Source organism: Rhinoderma darwinii, chromosome 13 (assembly GCF_050947455.1).
Source record: "Rhinoderma darwinii isolate aRhiDar2 chromosome 13, aRhiDar2.hap1, whole genome shotgun sequence".
Lineage (NCBI taxonomy): Eukaryota > Metazoa > Chordata > Amphibia > Anura > Rhinodermatidae > Rhinoderma > Rhinoderma darwinii.
Genome location: NC_134699.1, coordinates 6284507 through 6309096, shown reverse-complemented (window position 1 = coordinate 6309096; position 24590 = coordinate 6284507). Strand labels below are relative to the sequence as shown.

Here is a 24590-nt window from a genome sequence, read left to right as displayed (position 1 = left end):
TGTATATAGGGGGCAGTATTATAGTAGTTATATTCTTGTACATAGGGAGCAGAATTATAGTAGTTATATTCTTGTATATAGGGGGCAGTATTATAGTAGCTATATTCTTGTACATAAGGGGCAGTATTATACTGTGGTGATGTTTTAATTCACGAATAACCCTTTTCATAAGGTGCCCTCTCCTCACGTATTACTTACCTGGTCCAGGTACTTTGACTGAATCTTGTGTCTGGCCTCACACATGCGACATGGTTTCTCAGGTTCAGGAAATACCAACTGGTTGACGATAATATTGTGAGTGTCTATTTTACACTTGGCCAACTCCTGGATTAGCCGCTCAGTTTCATACAGTGACAAGAACTCAGCAATACAGACACAGATGAAGGTGGTCTGCTCCTGTTCACCAGACAATAAAAACATACATCAGCAAGGTATCAATTTCCAGCAGTTCGAGTCTATAAGGGGACAGTATTATTGTAGTTATATTCTTGTACATAGTTGGCAGTATTATAGTAGTTATATTCTTGTATATGGGGGCAGTATTATAGTAGTTATATTCTTGTATATGGGGGCAGTATTATAGTAGTTATATTCTTGTACATAGTTGGCAGTATTATAGTAGTTATATTCTTGTACATAGGGGCAGTATTATAGTAGTTATATTCTTGTATATGGGGGCAGTATTATAGTAGTTATATTCTTGTACATAGGGGCAGTATTATAGTAGTTATATTCTTGTATATAGGGGGCAGTATTATAGTAGGTATATTCTATATAGGAGCAGTATTATAGTCGTTATATTCTTGTATATAGGGGGCAGTATTATAGTAGTTATATTCTTGTATATAGGAGCAGTATTATAGTAGTTATATTCTTGTATATAGTAGCAGTATTATAGTAGTTATATTCTTGTACACGGGGCAGTATTATAGTAGTTATATTCTTGTGTATAGGGGCAGTATTATATAGTTATATTCTTGTATATAGGGGGCAGTAATATAGTAGTTATATTCTTGTATATAGGGGCAGTATTATAGTAGTTATATTCTTGTATATAGGAGCAGTATTATAGTAGTTATATTCTTGTATATAAGGGGCAGTATTATAGTAGTTATATTCTTGTACATTAGGGGCAGTATTATAGTAGTTATATTCTTGTGTATATAGGGGCAGTATTATAGTAGTTATATTCTTGTGTATATAGGGTCAGTATTATAGTAGTTATATTCTTGTATATAGGGGCAGTATTATAGTAGTTATATTCTTGTATATAGGGGCAGTATTATAGTAGTTATATTCTTGTATATAGGGGCAGTATTATAGTAGTTATATTCTTGTTTATAGGGGGCAGTATTATAGTAGTTATATTCTTGTATATAGAGGGCAGTATTATAGTAGTTATATTGTTGTATATAGGAGCAGTATTATAGTAGTTATATTCTTGTATATAGGGGCAGTATTATAGTCGTTATATTCTTGTATATAGGGGCAGTATTATAGTAGTTATATTCTTGTATATAGGGGCAGTATTATAATAGTTATATTCTTGTACATAGGAGGCAGTATTATAGTAGTTATATTCTTGTATATAGGATTACTATTATACTAGTTATATTCTTGTATATAGGAGCAGTATTATAGTAGTTATATTCTTGTATATAGAGACAGTATTATAGTAGTTATATTCTTGTATATAGGGGGCAGTATTATAGTAGTTATATTCTTGTATATAGGGGGCAGTATTATAGTAGTTATATTCTTGTATATAGGGGGCAGTATTATAGTAGTTATATTCTTGTATATAGGGGGCAGTATTATAGTAGTTATATTCTTGTATATAGGAGCAGTATTATAGTAGTTATATTCTTGTATATAGGGGGCAGTATTATAGTAGTTATATTCTTGTATATAGGAGGCAGTATTATAGTAGTTATATTCTTGTACATAGGGGGCAGTATTATAGTAGTTATATTCTTGTATATAGGAGCAGTATTATAGTAGTTATATTCTTGTATATAGGGGGCAGTATTATAGTAATTATATTCTTGTATGAAGGGGGTTGAATATTTATTTTCCAGTATTTTTTTTATTGCAGTGTTCTGTGCGGGGGATATATTTCTGTCCCACAGTCTTCATGTTCTTTTTTTCCTGTCACTTCAGTCGCCATCCAGTGTATATAGGCTACGTTGATAGGCAGATCTAGTGTAACCACCACTACGTTGTTTGCAGGAAGCAGCGGGCATTTCACATATCTACTTCCTACAGTCATATCAATACTGAAAGTGATATAGAGTCATTGAAAGCTTCACGTACAATTGTATAGGGTGTCACTTCTGCCTTGTGGAAAGCCTCAATGAAAGATGGCATGGGTAATAGCGGGCATTACATGAAATGTACCTATCCTACTAACAGTTGCCTTTCAATAAGCGGGTAGTCTGAACCTTTAAGTTAACTTATAGCAGTCAGTGCTCTTATCCTTCATTACAGTCTATATGCTTATAGGATGTGCAGCATCTATAACCCCTCTCCGCTCCAGCAGGGGGAGGGGCAGCGAGGGGCCCCAGGCTCCGAGTCTCCTTTCTGTGTCCCAGCAAATCAATAACAGGCAGAGCCTAACAGTACACGCAGCCCCTGTGTTTATCAGATGTGTGCCAGGTCATTAAACACAGTATTCGCGCTGCGCTGCATCCAGGCATAGGAGTCATGTACAATACAACTGTTTCCCCTACAGAATATTTTTCCATAGCCCCTGCCCCCGGCCCCCTATGTTTGTATGCATACAGTAAGGTTTTCTTGGAAATCAAAGCCTTGTTTAAGAGCGGCTTGACGTTGCGTTACTAAGGACACCTTACACAGCGAGATATTTATACTCTACATAAAAACACTGAGAAACACCCTATAAACACTGCCGGAACCCTGATTTATATGTAAAAGTTACGTAAATGCAGCTGCGCACATACAGCACATGTTCCCTCAGCTCTGTCGCTGGAAGCTGTACAGCGAGGGCTCCGCTTTATAATCAGGGCCTGTGTATTGTATGTTATATGGCAGCCCCAACAGATCGCTGGACCCCACGGAGCAGAAGCGGAGGTGGCACCCCCATTACCTGTCGTGTTTCGGTACCAGGGTACGGCTGACTGATGGGAGTTTCCATGTAAAAGTGTAGGTTGTAACCTGCACTCAAAACGAAATTTTTGGGGATAAGTTTACGACATATACAATCATAGATAAACGCCAAGGAGAAAATAGTGTTAAACGATGGCGGTTGGGGGGGCTAGGGTCAGTTCACACGTTGCGTAAATGCGTAATCGCGGCTTATTTGTTGCGGGTTTTCCCCATTGAATTCAATGGGGAGGTAAATCCCGTAACAAATAGCAGATGTTGCGTTTATTGCGGCGGAATCGCAGCGATTATGACGCAAAAACGCAACTCATAAAAACAAAATATTTACCCAGAAGTCTGTGTTCTTCCTCCAAGCCAGCCTCCTGGGATGACATTTCATCCCATGTGACCACCGCTGCAGCCAATCACAGTTTTATGACGTTTTATCCCAGGAGGCCGGCCTGCTGATAGGCCGGCTAAATGCTCAGCAGTTTCCGCAGCGGACATTCTAGGCGAGAAACAGTTTGGTGCGGTTTTTCGCCCGGAATTCCCTGCGGCCACCGGGGCTGATACCAGATACTGCGGCCCGGTACCAACTGATCCGCGGCCCGTTATTGGTCCGCGGCACGGTGGTTGGGGATCAATGGGGTAGAAAGTAGAGAATGCCAGGAGCCTACTTACAACCCAATGCTTTTCACCACCAGGCTTCATCAAGCGGAATGATGAAATCCCACATGAGGAATTTTACAAATTGCTGGTTGCCGGTTCCCGAGTGCAGGCGGGGATTTGGACAGCGGTGCGCACGCGCAGTAGAAGCTACGGGCTTATAGTCACAACAAGTACTCAGGAATCATCGGAAGTTCCCGAGTGCAAACTAAATAAAGCGCGTTCATGAGAACATTGAAAGCGACCACAAAGCCGTACTGTGGTCGGGATGTGTCTTTTCCCGACCATCGCCAGAGATATGGGTTATGGTCGGATCCAAGGGCAACCAGTAACACAACAAAACTTCTGACAGAGGCGTGGAAATAATATATCTTTAGAACAGGACATTGTAGAAAAGAACATGGAATTGCACAAATGTAGAACTGCCGTTTATGGACACATTTAAGTGTATTTTAGTTGGTGGGAAAACCCCTTTAATAAAAACAGAAGCTACTGATCCACTTTCCCATTTGAAAAATATTTGTAAGGGCCTGTTCACATCACCGTTCATTTCCGTTCCGGGATTCCGTCGGAAGGTTCCGTCGGGTGAACCCCGCAACGGAAAGTGAAAGTGACAGCACAGCTTCCGTTTCAGTCACCATTGATCTCAATGGTGACGGAAACATCGCTAATGCTTTCCGTTCGTCACCATTCCGGCAGGTTCCCGGTTTTCCAACGGAATCAATAGCGTAGTCGACTACGCTAACTGAAGTGTGCAAAATAGCGATTACGCTATTTTTTGGGGTGTTTTCTTTTTACGGCGTACATCAGGCGGTAAAAACGACATATTCACCTTATTCTACAGGTTGATACGATGACGGCGATACCAAATTTCTATGTTTTGTTTTATGTTTCACCTATTTGCTAAAAAAAATATATTTTGTGTCGCCGTATTCTGAGAGCCGACTTTTTTATTTTTCCGTCAATTTAGCGATGTGAGGGCTTAGCTTTTGTGGGGCGAGCTGCTGTTTTCACTGATACCATTTGGGGTATATGCGACTTTTTGATCACTTTTTATTTCATTTTTTTGGAGAGCTAAGGTGACCAAAAAACAGCAATTTTTGGAATAGTCTGTGGTGAATACAGATGGAGTAGACCTTGGTGTAAGGTTGATATACATGGAGAAAATTAAGCTAGGTGACATATATACAAGTACAGCAGGGGACTAAAGTAGATACAGATGGAGTAGAGAATGGTCGTAAGGTGGATACAGATGATGTGGAGAATGGTCCTATGGTGGATATAGATGGAGTAGAATGGGGTCCTAAAATAGATACAGTTGGAGTTGAAAATGATTCTAAGGAGGATATAGATGGAGTGGAAAATAGTCCTAATGTGATACAGATGGAGTAGAACAGGGTCCTAAGATGGATACAGATGGAGTGGAAAATTATTCTAAGGTGGACATAGATGGAGTGGAGAATGGTCCTAAAGTGGATACAGAGAGTGGCGAATGGTCCTAAGATGATACAGATGGAGTAGAAAACAGTCCGAGATTGGAAACAGATGGAGTGGAGCATAGTTGTAAAGTAGATAGATGGAGAAGAGCATGAAGCTAGGTAAAATACAAATGAGTAGAGCAGGGGCCTAAAGTAGATACAGATGAGTAGATTCTGAGGCGAAGCAAGGTGGATATATATATATATACACAGTAGATCATAAACCTAGAGCTTAATGCAGTTAAGAATGGTCCTAAGATGGATACAGATGGAGTATAGTATCGGGCAGGAATATATACAGATAAAATAGTGAATTGGATGACATCAGTGGAGAATAAAGGTTGAGGTAACGTTAGACACATTCGCCGTAGATGGAACGAGTCCAGGTCAATGATTCTTACAAAATTAATTCAGATGGAGCAGAACACGACGTCATACGGGTTTAGATGGAATACAAAATATTAGCACATGGGCAACAGATGACATCACGGCAGTTATGGTGGAGCAGAGCGAGTACTAGTAAGGTCAGTAGGTTAAATAGTAACTTACTGCTGATGATGATGATGATCAATAGGAAAGTGGGAATGACCAGCTGAACAAGTATTAACCAGCGGTGTACTGGTGTAATATGGGGAGGGGGGTTATCCAGTGGCGGACACAGACTGCAAAAGGCCCCTGTGCAGATAATGTGCCAGGGCCCCCCCCCCCCCACCCCGCAAACTTCTCATGGCCGACGGTCCGCTTTCAGCTGCATCGCTGGGTCTCCTAAGTGACCCAACAATGCAGCACTAGCAGCCGGGGCGTCACTAAGGCTGGGTTCACACACACACTATTTACGGACGTAATTTGGGCGTTTTAGCATTGAATTACATCCGAAAATGCGGCTCAAAAGCGTCGGAAAACATCTGCCCATTCATTTGAATGGGTCTTACGATGTTCTGTGCCGATGGTCATTTTTTTTTACGCGCCGCTGTCGAAAGGCGGCGCGTAAAAAACTGCCTGTCACTTCTTCAGATGTAAATGGAGCCGTTTTCCATGGACTCCATGGAAAACCAGCTTCAATTACTTCCGTAGTGGACGCAGCAAAAGACGCCTGCACATGCCATTACGGCTGAAATTACGGTGCTGTTTTCTCCTGAAAACAGCACAGTAATTTCAGCCGTAACAGACGCTGCCGTGTGAACATACCCTCAGGGCTTAAAATGTCCGGGAAATAGCCCCAATACATATGTGTCCGCCCCAAAAAAAAGTGTGTGTATAGGAGACAGCATAGCATATCTATAGCACTACGACCCTATAAACTATGGATAGGATTAGATACAGTGGCTGAGCAGACAGTATCACACATGATAGGATTAGATACAGTGGCTCAGAAGGCAGTATCACACATGATAGGATTAGATACACAGCTCAGCAGACAGTATCACACATGATAGGATTAGATACAGTGGCCCAGCAGACAGTATCACACATGATAGGATTAGATACAGTGGCTCAGCAGACAGTACCACACATGATAGGATTAGATACAGTGGCTCAGCAGACAGTACCACACATGATAGGATTAGATACAGTGGCTCAGCAGACAGTATCACACATGATAGGATTAGATACAGTGGCTCAGCAGACAGTACCACACATTATAGGATTAGATACAGTGGCTCAGCAGACAGTATCACACATGATAGGATTAGATACAGTGGCTCAGCAGACAGTATCACACATGATCGGATTAGATATAGGGCCCAGCACAGTATCATACATGATTGGATTAGATACACAGCTCAGCAGACTGTATCACACATGATAGGATTAGATACAGGGCCCAGCTCGCTGACATTGCGGCTCCAGCGCTGGACCCAGGAAAGGTAAGAATAATAATTTTGCTTCTTTATGTGTTACTGATTATTTTTGTGTGTTTGTGTTTTTTTTACAGGTTCGGTTGTTGGACTTCGGATACGAGGACTTCAATGACGGCGTTTTTTTTATTCTCAATAAAATGGTTAATGAGGGTTGTGTTTTTATTTCAATAAAAAAAATTTCTATGTGCTTGTATCTTTTTAAACTTTGTTATCACCGCCTTAGTAATGGCCGCTGGCTGATTGACAACCTCCATTACTAAGGCGAGGCTTAATGTTAGCCGGTGCAGAGTCTACACTAACCCCCATTATTACCCCGGTACCCACCGCCACCAGGGGTACTGGGAAGAGCCGGGTACAAACCAGTACCCGACCAGCTGTAGTGACGGGCAGGCACCGGGGTGGCCGCAGGCTGGTAGTATTAGGCTGGGGAAGGCCAAAAACAGTGGCCCTTCCCACCCTTGTAATGCTGCCTGCTGCTGCTGTGTTGTATCTGGCTGGTTATGAAAATTGGGGGGGACCCGACATCGTTCTTTCCAATTATTTTTTAAATGACGTGGCGTCCCCCCCATTTTCATAACCAGCCAGATACAATAAAGCAGCAGCAGCCTAGCATCACCAGGGTAGGAAGGGCCACTGTATCTGGCCTTTCCCCTCCTGATAATACCAGCCTGCGGCCACCCCAGTGGCCGACCATCACTACAGATGGTCAGGTACTGGATCGTACCCGGCTCTTCCCAGCACCCCTGGTGGCGGTGGGTACCGGGGTAATAAAGGGGGTTAGTGTTAGCCTCTGCACCGGCTAACACTAAGCCCTGCCTTAGCAATGGATGCTGTCAATCAGCCGGCGGCCATTACTAAGGCGGTAGTAATATAGTTTAAAAAAAACCACAAAGACATAGAAAAAATATTTTATTGAAATAAAAAAAAAAAACACAACCCTCATTAACCATTTTATTAATAAAAAAAAAAGCTGTCATCGAAGTAGTCCTGGAATCCGCCGTAGTCCAACGACCGAACCTGTAAGAAAACACACAAAAAATGATTAGTAACACATGTGTTAGGGTATGTGCACACACACTAATTACGTCCGGAATTGACGGACGTATTTCGGCCGCAAGTACCGGACCGAACACACTGCAGGGAGCCGGGCTCCTAGCATCATAGTTATGTACGACGCTAGGAGTCCCTGCCTCGCTGCCGGACAACTGTCCGGTACTGAAAACATGATTACAGTACAGGACAGTTGTCCCACAGCGAGGCAGGGACTCCTAGCGTCGTACATAAGTACGACGCTAGGAGCCCGGCTCCCTGCAGTGTGTTCGGTCCGGTAGTTGCGGCCGAAATACATCCGTCACTTACGGACGTAATTAGTGTCTGTGCACATACCCTAAGGCTTAGATACAGGGCCCATGTGTGATACTGTCTGTGGGACCCTGTATCTAAGCCTACCACAAGGTAGGCTTAGATACAGGGTCCAGCAGACAGTAATCTTATACAGTATAAGATTACTGTGTGCTGGGGCCCTGTATCTAAACCTACAGTGTGGTAGGCTTAGATACAGGGCCCAGCAGACAGGATCACGCATGGGCCATGTATCTAAGCCTACCATGTGATTGGCTTAGATACAGGGCCCAGCAGACAGCATCACACAATCTGTGATCCTGTCTCATGGGCCCCCTAAGCCTGCTACATCGTAGGCTTAGGGGTTGTGCAGTCCCTAAACATTGATGGCCTATCCTCAGGATAGGCCATCAATAGCTGATGTGTCGCCCGGGACCCGCAAATCAGCTGTTTTGAAGGGGCCGCAGCACTCGTACGAGAGCTGCTTCCCCTTCATTTCACTACTCGCCCACACTGTGAATCGCCGAAACCGATTCACAGTGTGACCGGAATGAAGTGACAGGAATGAAGGGGAGCAGCTCTCGTACGAGTGCTGCGGCCCCTTCAAAACAGCTGATTGGCGGGTCCCAGGAGTCGGACCCCGCCAGTCAGGGCTATCTTACCTTCCTCTTCGGCCGCGGCGGGAGTTCTGTCGTCTCGATGCTGTGCGCGGCGCATAGCGCTGTGACGTCATGTGCTGCGCACAGCGCCTGACGTCAGGACCTCCGCTGCGATCCGGAACCAGGAAGGTAAGTAAAGTATGTTACTATAGTAACAGGGGCCCGCGGCCCGAGTTACTATAGTAACTTTTTATTGATGTGGTGCGGGGGGCCGTGGGCCCCCCTGGCTTCGGGGCCCGGTCGCAATTGCGACCGCTGCGACCCCTATAGCTACGCCAGTGGTCCACGGGCCTCTGTCTCAGTCCTCAGCATCGCGCAGCTGAGAACTGAGTCGGCCAGCAGAGGAACGGGCCCCCTTCCCACGCGGGGCCCTTGTGCAGCTGCACCGGCTGCACATGCGGTATGTCCGCCCCTGGGGTTATCCAAGTGACTGGGGCCGAGCTGCAATACCAGATATGGACAGGAGACCATTTTTCTCTAATCCTTGACAACTTTGAATAAGGTTAGTCTACCCCTTTAAGGCAGATTAAGTGTGGAAAAAGCACGACAAGGGGTTCTGTTATGGAGGCATACCTCTTTCAACTAGGGCATACGCTCGGTGCCCCAACTAAGACAAGTCAGCGACCTCCTGCGACCTCCTGTTCACAATATAATACGCTCTATATAAAATCTCTGCAGCTGAGAGGGGCCACGTGGCCGCCTCCATGGCACCTTAGTATATGGCCATATGGTCACTCTTAGCCAGTATAATATCCATTTATAATGTGTAATAAACTTTATATACACAAGTATTTTATTTACAGACCAAGAACAATGTTCTTTATAGGATCCAGAACTCTATTGTAATATGGGGCGTATAGGGCTGAAGATGTTGAACCTTCCATGGCCAAACCAACCCCAAAATAAGCACCATTGACCTTCTGCCCCCATCACCCACCTTAATTTAAGGGCTCTTGCACACGACGAGTGCCACTCAGGCCGTCTTTCACGGCATCCAAGTGGCACCCGATAGTTTTCATGGACCCATTCACTTCAGTGAAAACGGATCCCGACTCTCCAATCCGTGGCAAGATAGAACATGTCCTATCTTTCCACGGATCACGGACGGGACTCGGGCGGCGCACACGGTCGTGTGCAAGAGCCCTAACCGAGACCTCCAGTGACTGGTAGTGTTACTCATCCCCCACACAGCTGAAGATCTTGGGGTCCAGGGCCAAAAATACCCCCTCCCCAAGTAATGCATTCTGAAGAAGAGCCTTGTACTAAAAACCCAAACTTGCTTACAATCTTTGGCATAAGATTACTGTCTCTATAGAGGGGTAACTTGAAGATTCGGGGCCCCAATGCAAGATCTGTCACAGGCCCCCCACCTACCATTTATGATACTGGTGTCTTCTTATGTGGTATTGGGCCCCTTCAGACGCCAGGGCCCGGGTATGACTGCTATCTCCGCACCCACTCAGTTTATGCTCCGGTATTTCCGAACACCATTCAGAAGATACACACACCTCTGTTACAGGACACAGACCACTGATAGTCTTATATGGTAAAAGTCCTTTAATCCACCATCAATGGGACCTGATAGGTGCTGGATAATTAGACATTCTGGATTATTGGACAGTCATAGAAAAAGTATATAAAACTCACTTGTAAGTGTAAAGGAAGATCGGCACGGAATATAATTGTTAAAGGGGTTGTCCACTTTCTGAAAACTGATGACCTATGCACCTATAGGTCATCAGTATATGATCGGTGGGTGTCCGACATCCGGACCCCGCACCGATCCGCAACTCCGGCTGCCTCTGTGCACCGGATGTTTGGAACGGAATGCAGTAGTTGGAGCCGGCAGCAGATGACTCCGACCACTGCATAGTGGCCGTTCGGCGGAACTGCAGCTCTGCTCCTATTCACTTGAATACTGCAGCTCGGCCGCTATTCTTTGACCGGAGCCAGTGGCGTAGCTATAGGGGTCGCAGTTGCGACCGGGCCCCTAAGCCTTGGGGGCCCACGGGCCCCCGTTGCCATACAGCATGTTTCCTATTAATCTTCTGTGCCGTGAAGCCGGCACTTCCTGGTTACGGTCACATGGTACACTTAGTGTACCATGTGACCGTGTTGTCACGTGACACGGCTTCCAGACAGAGCAGAAGAGTTGGTGCGGAGGACTCCAGGTAAGCTGCAGTGTAATGTATTGTGTTGTAATGTAATGTATTGTAATGTAATGTATTGTGTTGTGATGCCTTGTAATGTATTGTGTTGTTTGCGGTGGAGAGGGGGGGGGGGCGTTAAATCACAGCCCCCCCCCTCCTCCACCGCAAACTGCACAATACAGTATAGTACACATGACTATGAGAGCGGGGCTGCGGCTGTGTAATACAGTCACTGCACCGCTCCTGAGTTCCAACATGTGCGCGCCGTCAGGATGATGCGATGCGGCCGGCGCTGCACTAATTAGCGGCGGCACTGGAGACAGAACATGGCGGGCGCGCTACAAAACACCCCCATGTTCTGTCCCCAGTGCCTGAACCGCCGCTCATTAGTGCAGCGCCGGCCGCATCTCCTCATTCTGACCGCACGCGCACTTGTTGTCAGGAGCGGGGCAATGGCTGTATTACACAGCCGCAGCCCCACTCTATAACGGCGGAGATCAGAGAAACCGCTCATCTCCGCCGCTATTCTCCTGAATGCTGCAATCAAAGCTGACTGCAGCATTCAGGGGAAAATGAGAAGGGGGGATGCCACATGGATCGCGTCACAGGGAATTCCTGTGACGCGATTAAGTGACATACCATATATGGGCAGACAGCCCAGGGTCCATTGAAGGACCCCAGGGCTGTCCTACCATATTTCCTGTTGTTAGAGCATACTGAGTTATGTCCTAACAACTACCTGTGTACTATCCGTACAGAGGCTAATGTACTGGCCTATAGCTATAGGCCAGTACATTGAAGTTTAAAAATAAAGTAAAAACAAAGTAATGTTAAATAAAAAAATTACACATACACCTTTTTTACAATAAACATTAAAATAAGTCTCAATACATATTCGGTATTGGCGCGGCCGTAATAACCTGCACAACTATTTTTTTGCATCATTTATGATGTGTACTCTGTAAAAAAAAATAAAAAAAATTGCTTTCTATCACTTAGGCCCCATTTACACGACCGTGCCCGTAATCACTGTCCGCGATTGTGGGCACGGCCGGCCGCCGACTGCCACCCGCATTTTCGGGCCGTGCTCCCATACAAAGTATGGGAGCACGACCCGCAAAATGCAAAAGGAAGGACATGTTCCATAATTTTCGGAACATTTCTACGGCACGGCCAGTGAAAGTGAAAACGGAAGTTATTTACGGTCGTGTGCATGGGGCCTAATTGTGAGGCGCGAGGTGCGATGATGAATTTAACCTCCATGTGCCTCACATTAATAGTAATTAACCCCATCATGTACCTTTCACATTAACCCATTATGACTGAGAAACATGATGGGGTTAATTACTATTAATGTGGGGCACATTCAAAATTCATCATCGCACCTCGCGCCTCACCTCAGAAAATGTAACAACTTTTTTTTTTTATATTACTGTTGGCAAAGTAAACAAAGTATCGGTATCGAAGTCCAAATTTTGTTATCGGGACATCCCTACACTGTGGGTCGCGTCCCCCTGGGGGTTCGTGAGTCACTCACCGAGGTCCCGGTTCCAATCAATGCTGGAGCAAGGAGCTGACATCTCCTTGATCCAGCATTCCCTGTGCCCTGAGCGGCTCGACGCAGGCAGGCGGGATGTAGCGCCTGCCTGCGCTGAGTCACTCATAGTACACACCGGAGGAGGCGAAGGATCCTCCACTCGACGTGGGAACGGGGATAGGTAAGTAATTATGCACATATGGGGGCATTATACTGTATGGGGGGCTGATATTGTGGGGGGCATTATACTGTATGGGGGGCTGATATGGGGAGCATTATACGGTATGGGGCTGTTATGGGGGGCAGTATACGTTATGGGGCATTATACTGTGTGGGGGCAGCTATGGGAGCATTAACTGTGTGGGGGCATTATACTATGGGGGCTGTTGGGTAAGGCGTCTGGGCATAGGAGCGCGTAGGGGTCTGATGATGATGATGATGGTGGTGCTGGGGAGGGGGGCCCAAGCTGAATTCTTGCACCCGGGCCCATGAGCTTTTAGCTACGCCCCTGACCGGAGCCGTCTGCTCCCGGCTACATCGTCCGGCGGCAGCCGGAGTGCCGGATTGGTGCAGGATCGGTGTGTCGGACACGTACCGATCATATACTGTCTGGTGGATAGGTCATCAGTTTTCAGAAAGTGGAAAACCCCTTTAACTCATAATCGGCTACTATCACATTGGGGTTTTAGCAGAGGAATTTCCATCTGGTCTCCACATTATAATGCAGTTCGGTGCTGGAAGTTGTCTGGATTATCAGATGACGGATAACAGGTTTTTTACTGTATAACTGGCAGGGCATGCCCCCCCTCCCCCATTAGATGGTTAATGACTGAGCTTAAGACATGGGATCTGCAAGTCATTCCCATCCCTCCTTCTCCTCTCTCTCCCCCGTCTATCCGTACAGTCTCTCCCGGCCTCTCTCCGTAAACACTGAGCTCAATTTTTCCACTGTTTGGTCAGTGTTGGATTAGAAGGGAGCTGGGCAAAGTTCCATAAAATCCTGCAAGAGCAGACAGGGGAGGGGGGAAGAGGGAGAAGATGGAGAGATTGTGAGAGAGGTGAGAGGATCGGCGACTCCGGGTCCTTAACGTCATGTGCGGCGGATCCTCCGAGACGGTGGATTTTGTGTATATAGAGGAGTAAATAATAAAAAAGAGCATAGTCTCCTATGAGTGGTCCTATTAATCACATTACTACAGTGTAAAATAAAGTGAAACGTGTAGAAGACGAAACGGTCGGAAAAAAACCCCGTTTTACATCCCGTGAAAGCCGCCATTTGTTTAAAGTCAATAGGGTCCGTTTGGGATTTTCGACACCTGTTAAATACTTGTCCTGTCCGCATGGTCATTACCTTCTGCTCCATGTGTTGTAGGTTCTTATTGTCCTTCAATGAACATCTCACAGGACAGACAGGTCATGACACGACCGAGAATGTACTCTCAAGACGGTCTTACTGTTGCGGGTCACGAGCCGGTCCAGGAACCTGCGTGCCCGCTTGCTGAGGCTCTCTTTGCGTTGGCTTCGTATGCGCCAGCTTTCGGCCGGATCGGCCCCGTCTCTCCGTAGCCGTATCTGACGCACCATCCCCTCAAACAGCTCCTGGACGTTGTGCTGCAGGACGGCTGAAGTCTCGATGAATTTACAGTCGAACACCACGGCACAGGCGCGACCCTCTGCAAAAAAGAAAACACAGGTCAGCGCCAAAGTTTAAGGCCTTTTTTAACCGTTGTATAAAGTTCTGCAGCTTTCTAATATACTTTGTGTTTCAGTTCCTTTTTCCCCCCAAGATCTCTACTTGCTGTCAGTGAATGTAAACTGAGACTGAGAATGGTTCATGATCGTAAGCAGCTCGCACAGGTGCAGGGCTCGTAAGAGCTGAAATACAAAGTATATCACGGATATGAAGTACTTTTTCATTATACAATTGTGCAAAACGGGAATACCCCTTTAAAGGGGTTGTCTGATTAGGACGGTATATGGACATCAAAAAATGGGGGGGTTCCTAGTTTGGGGTTCACTCTCGTACCCATAAAGAGCTGCTGACGTTCTGGAGGACTCGGCCTGACCATATTACATGGGTGCCCTTTCAATTAGGTGCAGGCAGCAAAATACATGCGCCATTTGCGGGAGCCTGTATCTTCAGAATAGACCAATCACAGAGGCTGCAGTGCACGTCAAGTACCAGGCAGACCTTCATTCTATTTTGCACCATTTTCCAATTCTTTAAATGCAGCCTGCAGTGTAAAGAATGGAGGTTTATCTTCTGGTTGCCATGCTTATGTCAAGATACATATTAAGATCTGTACTGTAATGATGTTGTTATCTTGACATTTTACGTAAAAAAAAAAAACTACCTCTGCTCAATAAGGGGAACCTATAACAAAAAATTGTGGAGGGGCCACTTAAAGGTGATGAAAGCATATACCCTCCCCTATGGGGTCAAGAGGGCCTGATGATTGTTCACCCGCCCTGCTACATCCTTCCTGTATAGAAGTGTAATGTAGCCCCTGAACAGTGCTTGTGGTAAACAAGAGCCATATACAAACCGGGGGATGGGACCACCACAGCTGGGCCCTTGCACCCCTATGGGTCTAACAGCAGATGCATGGGCTATTTCTATGGAAGTGAATGTGTATAGACTAGAGGAGAAGGTGTATTTACATGTGTGCATATAGACATGCAACGTAACTCAACCAAACCACCATGCTTTACACTGCAGGCTTCATTCACAGAACTGTAAAATGGTGACTCGTATTTTATGACTAAAATGCTTTAGGCACGAAAATGTTTAGATCCCCTTTAAGTTTTCTGGGAGATCCCAGGAGCGGGAAGAGCAGATAGGAGGGAACAGACTTTGGCAGAGGATGACTGAAGCTGGAAAGGGAGTCCTTGGGCAGCTGCCATATCTTTAAGCAGGTTTCCCTTTCAATCACTCACCTTCCACAGACACTTCCCGACTGCGGACAAGGTCTGTCTTGTTCCCTACCAGGATTATTGGAATATTTTCATATTGACGTGTACGCCGGAGCTGAATCCGTAACTCCGAGGCACTTTCGAAACTGGAGCGGTCTGTGATGGAGTAGACAATGATGTACGCGTGCCCCACTCGCAGGGCGCTGTCGCATCTATCCGTTCGCTTCTAAAAGGCAAAGGAATATACATGTTCTTCAAAAATTTGCACCACGCAGCGATTCTTTTGTCACAGTGTTCCATGTATTTAATAGGAGCAGCGCCAAAAGGAACAGAGCTGAAGGTACGTTACTGTGTGTTCCATGTGCCACCCTAAAGTACCGGGAGGCTCGTGGTTTAAGTCAATGGAGCTACTCACTTGGATTTCACAGATGTCCATCAGGAGGAGACTTGTGTCCTCTCCGTCCACCGTCATTGTGCACTGGTTCAGCTCTAAATGAAAGAGTCAGTGGTTACTGATAGAAATTAAACCAGTGAGGACACGGCACCCTGAATCAAAGGAGGAGGGGGTCCTTACAGTGGGACCCCCTGTGATCAGACTGTCACTGGGGACCTGCTCGATGAAGAGTTCCCCGAAAGGATCAAACCCTTCAAGATCTGACATGATAAAGTCCTTCATAACTTCAGGCTACTTCTTGAGGTAGCCGAATATTAAAGGGGTATTCCAGTTACAAGATAGTACTCAGCTATCTCCGGCGCTCCCATTGAGAATGAATGGAACGGCAAGTCGCTCATGCGTTCAAACAGGGGGTACGGGACCCCGTTCTCGTGATCGGTGAGGGTCCCAGCTGTCAGATACCCACCGATCTGAAAGTTACCCCCTTATCCTACGGATAGGGGGTAACTTGTTGTAACTGGAATACCCCTTTAAAGGGTGTGTATTGTTTTGCAACTAATTTTTTAATTACTCCAATGCATCTAATATAAATAACGAAGCAACTTTGATTAAGGTTTTGGTTAAACGTCACTCACCATTTTGTGTATACAGCTGCTATGCAGACCCATGTGTATCCATGGTTACAGACTACAAGTAAACCCTGTGTGTTGTCTGATCTTACAGTCTTGTCCATCAAGAAGAAGGAGCAAAGGTAGTGGAGGATCGCGTGACTGCAGGATCAGACTACACATGGTCGGTTTGTAGTCTGTAACCATGGAGACACATAGGTCTGCATAGGAGCTGTAGATACAAAACTAGATTTTTAAATCAAGAATATTTGCAAAGTTCCCTAAATTGTTTTCATTTATCAAATGGTTGCAAAGATGGACATGCCCTTTAAACAGATAGGGGGTGCAGAGGCTCCTACTCCTGGGGGGCATACTCCTAGCATAGGTCCCTAATGCTCCATAACAGACCAGCACTGCTATTTGTAGAGGTGTGGAGCCCATGTATAGCGTTTGCACCAGGACCTTGAGCTTCATGCTATATCTCTGCTAGGGAGAGTCTACCACCATAGCATCTGTGTTTGGCCTCACGATTTGGGGGCTCAAATTCCGTACCTCACCTAGCCTTCATGTTAATTTTAATTGCAGGTAAATTATGGTAAAAACTTGGTAAAAATGTAATGATTTTTTCACCTGATCTGACCAATAGGGGGCACTGTAATGATAATTGTATTCACGGAACCAAAACAATCAGACCCAACCACATTTTTTGACGTTATTGGATATTGATCAGAAGAATTAATAGGTGGTTTGACACAATGCTGGATCAAAAGGTAGAAAAACTGCATCTCTCCGACCCCTGCACTCACCTTGTTGTTGTTCTGCTGTTTCTCTGTCCTGTTCTCTTCTGAATATACCGACCAGACTTGACTTTCCCACACCAGGATCTCCCAGCAGAACGACCCTGAAGAGTCCATCAGATGTTTCCTCTGAGTCTCGGAAATCTGAAGGACCACATCCATCGGTTTCTGCCGCATGCTGAGAGGCAGCAGAAACTTGCATGATGGGGTTGGCGGCCTCTGAACGGTGATGGTGTGCGCAGGGTAGGGGTGTGCTCGCTCTCCTCCGCAGGGGGACATGAGCAGCGCACATCTAAACAAGAGCAGAGACAGGAACTCATCATACACTTTACATGCTGTCTCCCACCCCCCAAGAACGCCCAAGATGGTGGAAAGCGAGCGATGGGGAGTATTGCACCGCAAACCATAGACGGCTTGACTCTTTCCTGGGTAGAATTTGTGACCAATCCATAGAAAATCTGATTCCCTGCAGAGTCAGAAGAAAAATTCCGCCACGTCTGAACCCATATAATCTGTTTTTCCAAAATTTGTGCTTGCTGTCAGTGAATATAAACGTTCTTGTTTACATTCAGAGACTGATATTCGGCTCGGACTGAAAATCTCTCAAAGCTGGGGGTTTGTTACTGTGTAAGTAAAATGTATCATGGGATGGTCTAGACTGGATACAACTGTAGCAAATCGGTCAGGATGAATTTTCCAGCAGTGACAGCAAGCGCTGAGAAATGTAAACACAAAGTTGCAAAATGTCGCAGAACTATTCATTACACAACAGTTTTAGGACTGGATAAGTAAAGCAATTCTACTGTACATGGCAACCAATCAGGTCGCTGCTTTCATTTGCAAAAGGACCTCTGAAAAATGAAAGGTGCCATGGACAACTATTCTACTCCACCAGTTTTGGTACATCTCCCTTAATGTGTTTGGAAAAGAGAGACGTACATTTACTGATGTAATGCAGACAGAGGTGCTCGTTACAATGTATCAGAACTTTTTTTTGGATATTGATATTTTGTGGTTTTACTGCAATTTTTGCAAAAATCAGAGCAAGAACTCGGCAGTTTAACAAAAATCATGGGAGAACCGTGATAATATACTGTAATGAGCCCTGTCCATGATCGGAGCGAGTTATCAGCCTTGTTCACTGACAGCAAGCATAAATCTTGATAATGGTGAGAAATTGATACACAAGTCTATCAGAAAGTTGCAAAAATTATACAATGATTACGTTTTTATTTTACATAAAACTAGAAACCCCCTTTAACCAGGTTATGAGATACGGTGCAGAGCATTGACCTAGTTGTGGGATGATGTGCAGAGCGTTGCAGCTGGCTGTGTGATGCAGGGTAAAGTATTGACACGGTTGTGATTGCTTATACGATGAGGTAGTATGTGTGCATTCGCTGAACCGTGAGGTCATATATGGTCCTGCACAATGCCCGGGGATCCCAAAACGTTACATGTTCTCAGTGTAAGGCTATGTTCACACGCACTGTTTTCAGACGTAATTCTGGCGTTTTACGCCTCGAATTACACCTGAAAAAACGGCTCCATTACACCTACAAACATCTGCCCATTGCTTTCAATGGGTTTCACGGCGGTGTTATTTTACGCGTCGCTGTCAAAATACGGCGCGTAAAAAGACGCCAGCGAAAAAGAAGTGCATGTCACTTCTTGGGCCGTTTTTGGAGCCATTTTTCATTGACTCCATTGAAAAAACAGCTCCAATAACGGCCGTAAAATACGCTGCGAAAAACGCGAGTTGCTACAAAAACGTCTGAAAATCAAGAGCTGTTTTCGCCTGAAAACAGCTCTGTATTTTCAGACGTTTTTGGTCACTGCGTGTGAACACACCCTTATAGACCTTTCCGTCGCTCTGTATACACACATTATATGGGAATCGGCTTTAGGCCTGATTCACACGAACGTGTTAAACGTCCCTGGGACGGCCGTTGAAACAGCGGGCGTCCCACGGACCTATGTAATTCAATGTGGCCGTTCACACAGCCGTTGTTTCAATGAGCCATGTGAAGGGTCCGTGGGAAAATAGGACAAGTCAGTTCTTTTCACGCATCCCTCCATAGACTCTCAACTATGGGGGGTGCGTGACATCGCGTCCAGCAGCGCTGAGCACGGATGCACCTCGGACGTGAAAAACTGCAGTTTTTCACGTCCGAGATGCGCAGCGTTCGTGTGAATCAGGCCTTATATGGCTGAATTTGACCAGTTGGGCCTATATGGCGCGAATGATCATACCCAATGTCTTGTTTTACGCATTACATGATACGCCAATTTACAACATATTCATCAAAATTTTACCCCTCCAAACACTAACAGTTTTGATTTTTAAAGGCAGTGCCAATATTGAGATATATGTATCAATACCAGTTATTAATGTAAATAACATGCCAATATAAATACAACAGACTTCATATACGCCATAAGGGAATGTTCACACACTGTGTTTTCAGGCGTATTTCGGGGCATTAACGCCTCGATAATACGCCTGAAAAAACGGTAGCCTACAAACATCTGCCCATTGAATTCAATGGGAGAAACTGTGTTTTGTTCAGACGGGGCCTATTTTTCCGCCGCCGTTTTAAAAAACGTGCCGTACAAAACGCACCGTAAAAAAAAGGAGCATGTCACTTCTTGAGACATTATTGGAGCGTTTTTTCATTGTGTCAATAGAAAAACAGCTCCAGAAACGTCTAGAAAAAATGCCTCAAAAAACGTTTTCAGGTTAAAAAACGGCTGAAAACGGGGGGGTCGGTTTCTCTAAAAACAGCTCCGTCAATTTCAGCCGTTTTTGGCTTTGCGTGTGAACATTCCCTAAACGTGAACTGGAAATAGCACAACGTTCACATGGCATTTATGGTGTATATGGAGTCTATTGTAGGGGGTGTTTATATTTGCACTGTTCTCGAGTGCCATCGAACACGAATGTGTTGTGCAAATGACGCTATTAACATGTGACCTCCTGTGAGTACAACCACCATCCTCCTCTAGGTTCCGCTGGTCATCATTAAGGTGATTCAGGTCTTACCTCTGTCCCGTGGAGGACACTAAATGTGACTCCTGGCTCCTGAGTTTCTCCTCTTGCTGATGGTCTGTGAACACCCTGGATATCGTCCTACTATATACGAGGAGTCGCCGGGTCCCAGGACGGTGTCGGCGTTATGTTCCCTCTGGGATGTGAACGTCTCTTGCAGCATCCAGCTCTCTCGCCGTGAAGTACGGGACATCTGTGTTTTATATGGCAGCAGCGATAGAACCACACCTCCTTGATGGACCCCCGGCAGCGGGACTCCACGTATTACCTAATGTAAACCAAAGCATGGCTGGAAGGAAAGGGTTAAATAAGACTTACATGTGTAACATTGCAACAAAAAAAAAAAGATCCCAGCACCGTCCAAGGCTCATCCGGTTTTATGTAGATAAAGCCTCATTACTGTGTGATGAAAAGTTCTGCAACTTTTTAATCGGCTTTGTTTTTCAATTAGTCACCATTTTCAAGATCTCTGCTTGCTGTCAGCAAATAAAACTAATAATACATTTAAAAAAAAAAATTCTTATATTCCGAGGTGGAAAACCAGTCCTGACCTAATACCGCTCACAGCTTTGGTTTGCTACAATTGTATCTCGTCTAGAGAATCCACAGAGGTAAACACAGCAGCAGCACTAATCTCTCTCCTGTCCTGATAGTTTGTTACAATGTATCAGTGCAGGTAAAATGTATAAGGGCACCTTCAGACGTGGCGGAATTGCTGTGGAATTCTCCAGCGGCCGTTTTTTACATTTGTTTCAATACATTTTTAGGCCAGTTAGTTCAGACGTTGCGGAAAATAGGCTGCGGTGCGGAATTTTCAGTCCGCAGCATGCTTATGACGTTGCGGAGAAGAAGCGAAATTTCACTGCGGATTTCAGCCTTTGCAACGCAAAAACTTAAATCTGTGGCAAGTCCGCTGTGTTTTCTGCAACATCTGAATTACCTGTCAAATATGCAAATGTTGGTGCAGATTAGTTGCGTAATTGCCCCAAATCTGCACCAACATTTTCTGTGGAAAAACTCTGCCACGTCTGAATGTGCCCTTAGTCTGGTGTATAGGCTGTTTAGCTCACAGAGCATTGTCTAGACTGGATACAATTGTAGCAAACACTCAGCTGTGAGAAGTATTAGGTCTATTTGGGGTTGCAGTCTCAGGATTTTAACAATGCACTGACAGGAAGCAGAGATCTTGAGGATGTGAGAAGTATTAAGCTGGATGGGTTTTTAGCATCTGAATGTAAACAATTAATGTTTCTATTCACCAACAGCAAGCAGTCATCTTGAAAATGGTGAAGTATAAAGTCCATTAGACAGCTGCAGAACTTTTCTTTACACAATTATTCAGGTTTTTTTTTACATAAAATCCCCAATATACGGGCTTAGATTCATCACTGCTACAGATTTACAATGACCTATGTCTGCAGGGTCATAAGCGGGATACTGGCTGACATAAACAGCCACCTGTACTCTGCTGAGAGGCCTTCACATCATGGGGATCGAGCTCTGAGTTCCTGTGCTTCCCTTGCTTTGTTAGGACCCGTTCACACAATGCCTATAAATTCTGCGATTTGTGGTAAAAGTTTTTTTTCAGGGTATGTTCACACACAGGATATGCTGCAGTTTTTCTGCAACAGAAAATCTGCAGCGAAATCCACAAAAAAAAAACGCTGGTAAATCTATCACAGAAATCCGCACCAAATAGTGTGTTTTTCCTGCTCACATTGCTACGGAAACGCGGTTTTACCTGCGGATTTAGTGTTAAACATTGATTATAGCAAAGTATATGTGGACCTGCGGATTTCCGGCGGTTTTTACTGCGTATCCGCTGCGTAAACAATGTAAAAAATGCAACAAAACAAATCTGTTGCGGAATTTATGCTCCTCATTGAAGTCTATGGGCCAAACACGCAGCTTCTCCGCACAGAACCCGCGGCATAAATTTACATACTGCAGAGTTGAAAGTTGCACCGCAGAAAACTTTCCACATGACTTTTGTGCGTTGGGCATGACATTTTCTAAGGCCCTGTTCACACGGAGGATTTTGCAGGCAGAAAAAATCTTCAGGAATTTTGACTTTTATCTGCGTATTTCGCGGGCAACAAAACGCTGCCAAAAGTGCTTTTTCTGCCTCCCATTGATTTCAATTGGAGGTCAGTGGCAGAACTGTGGCAAGATAGAACATGGTGCTTTTGTTTCCTGCGAGCGGCTAAAAGCTGCTGGAGAAAAAAACGTCTCTGCCACCAATTGAAATCAATGGGAGGCCGTTTTTCCACGTCAATATCAGCGCCAAAAAACTGTGTGTGAATTGGGCGTAAATCTCATTCACATTGCCGCTACTGTAAATGCTGTGGAATTTCTGCACAGAATGCCGTTGCAGAAATTCCGAAGCGTTTACGCTACGTGGGAATCCGGCCCTACACGTTTGTTTGGCCGCGCAGCACTCTGCCGCAACGCGTGAACCAAGCCGTAGGGTGAATTCACACACACTGCAAATTTCAGTCAATTTTAGACTCGGTTACTATTTAAATACCCCATCCACATGTCGTGGGAAAAAATTGTGCAGAATTCAGGACATGGTGTTTAATTTTTAAAACTCCATCATGTCAATTCTGCTGCGGATTTCCCCCTTTTGCAATGCATAGGATGAAATTCGTGACAAATCCGCAGCAAAATCAGCAACATTTGCCACAAATCCACGGCAGAAAACCTCAGCAGCAAGTGGCAGCGCGAGCCTTAGGCTGGGTTGACACGAGCATGTTACGTCCGTAAAGGACGGAACGTATTTCGGCCGCAAGTCCCGGACCGAACACACTGCAGGGAGCCGGGTCCTAGCATCATACTTATGTACGACGCTAGGAGTCCCTGCCTCGCTGCGGGACAACTGTCCCGTACTGTAATCATGTTTTCTGTACGGGACAGTAGTTCCACGGAGAGGCAGGGACTCCTAGCGTCGTACATAACTATGATGCTAGGAGCCCGGCTCCCTGCACTGAGTTCGGTCCGGGACTTGCGGCCGAAATACGTTCCGGCCTTTACGGACGTAATGACCTCGTGTGAACCCAGCCTAATGGTATCTGAAGAGAGAGATTCTGATAATAGATTTTTTTAGGGGACTGCTGAATATGCAATGTCCTAGTGCAGGATCATGGAAAATCTAGGAGAATCTACGTGTTGAGGTGCGGACAGTACCGTGGTCAGCAGGGTCAGTACCCTATCCCATTAGTAACGGATAAGATTGCAGAGGATCAGCTGATGACCAAACTGTCCCATCTATACATATATCTCAAAAACACATGAAAAAAAAAGAGCCTTTATATCCAATGGGACCTGCTAGGCGCCAGATTATCAAATATTCTGGATTATCAAATGGCCATAGAAAATGATATACATGTAAAAACATACATACATCTGTGTTTATGCATCTCCACTTCCAATAGATGGGAACTTTTAATAACTCAGATGCCGGATTATCAGAATTTACTGTACAAAGAATATGATAAAAAAAATAATAAACCAAATTCCTACCTTATTCAGAATCTTCTCTGTCTTTTTCTCGCCCTGGACACATGTAATCCATGTAAACATTGTGAGAAACATTGATAAAAATTGGCACAGATTTGGAGTAGAAAATGGCCCACAAATGTTTACAGTTTTACATATGGGGGTGTGGCTTAAAGTGTCGCAAAGACAACGCCAGATTAGGGGTGGACCGTAGAAGACATTGTAGGTGCTGCCGGTTTTTGGGCGACATTACGATATATAAATAAAAAATAAATAAATATTATATATATTATTTGCGCCATTCATCATATAACCCCTAGTATTGGCTGCAGGAAGCCAGAATTTCATCATGCAGCTGTCTAAAATACACTCCTACAAGAGAGAGCTGTAACGAGACAGGCACCTGCGTGAGCATGAATAGGTCAGGACAAGTTTTAAAGCATCTGAATGTAAACAACAATTATATTCACTGACAACAAGCAGGGATCTTGCAAATGGAGAGGAATTAACACAAAGTATATTAATAATTTTCAGAA

General features: G+C 45.0%; 1 protein-coding gene and 1 long non-coding RNA gene across 2 annotated transcripts in view; one reads left to right on the top strand and one right to left on the bottom strand.

Annotated features, from left to right (window-relative positions):
• LOC142666377 (uncharacterized) overlaps positions 1–16559 on the top strand; it is a 17301-nt gene extending 742 nt beyond the window's left edge. Inside the window, exons 2-3 of the long non-coding RNA XR_012851672.1 lie at positions 14168–14488; positions 14565–16559. This is a non-coding gene — a long non-coding RNA (uncharacterized LOC142666377). The remainder of the gene's footprint in view (positions 1–14167; positions 14489–14564) is intronic.
• On the bottom strand, positions 12617–24508 carry REM1 (RRAD and GEM like GTPase 1). Its single transcript, XM_075846400.1, has 6 exons — positions 24079–24508; positions 20551–20845; positions 17517–17799; positions 16124–16197; positions 15733–15934; positions 12617–14468 (listed from the first exon to the last, which is right to left on the bottom strand). Exons 3-6 carry the CDS (start codon positions 17797–17799, stop codon positions 14194–14196), a joined length of 834 nt encoding a protein of 277 aa, XP_075702515.1. The 5' UTR covers positions 20551–20845; positions 24079–24508; the 3' UTR covers positions 12617–14193.
• Between the last annotated feature and the right edge of the window lie 82 nt (positions 24509–24590).

Excerpts from the sequence above, each read along its gene's own strand:
- REM1 (XM_075846400.1), bottom strand. The coding sequence starts at position 17,799 with ATGTGCGCTGCTCATGTCCCCCTGCGGAGGAGAGCGAGCACACCCCTA. Across the intron at positions 15,935-16,123 it reads TGGACATCTGTGAAATCCAA|AAGCGAACGGATAGATGCGA; the intron begins GTGAGTAGCTCC and ends TTTGCCTTTTAG. Across the intron at positions 14,469-15,732 it reads TCGGGAAGTGTCTGTGGAAG|AGGGTCGCGCCTGTGCCGTG; the intron begins GTGAGTGATTGA and ends TCTTTTTTGCAG.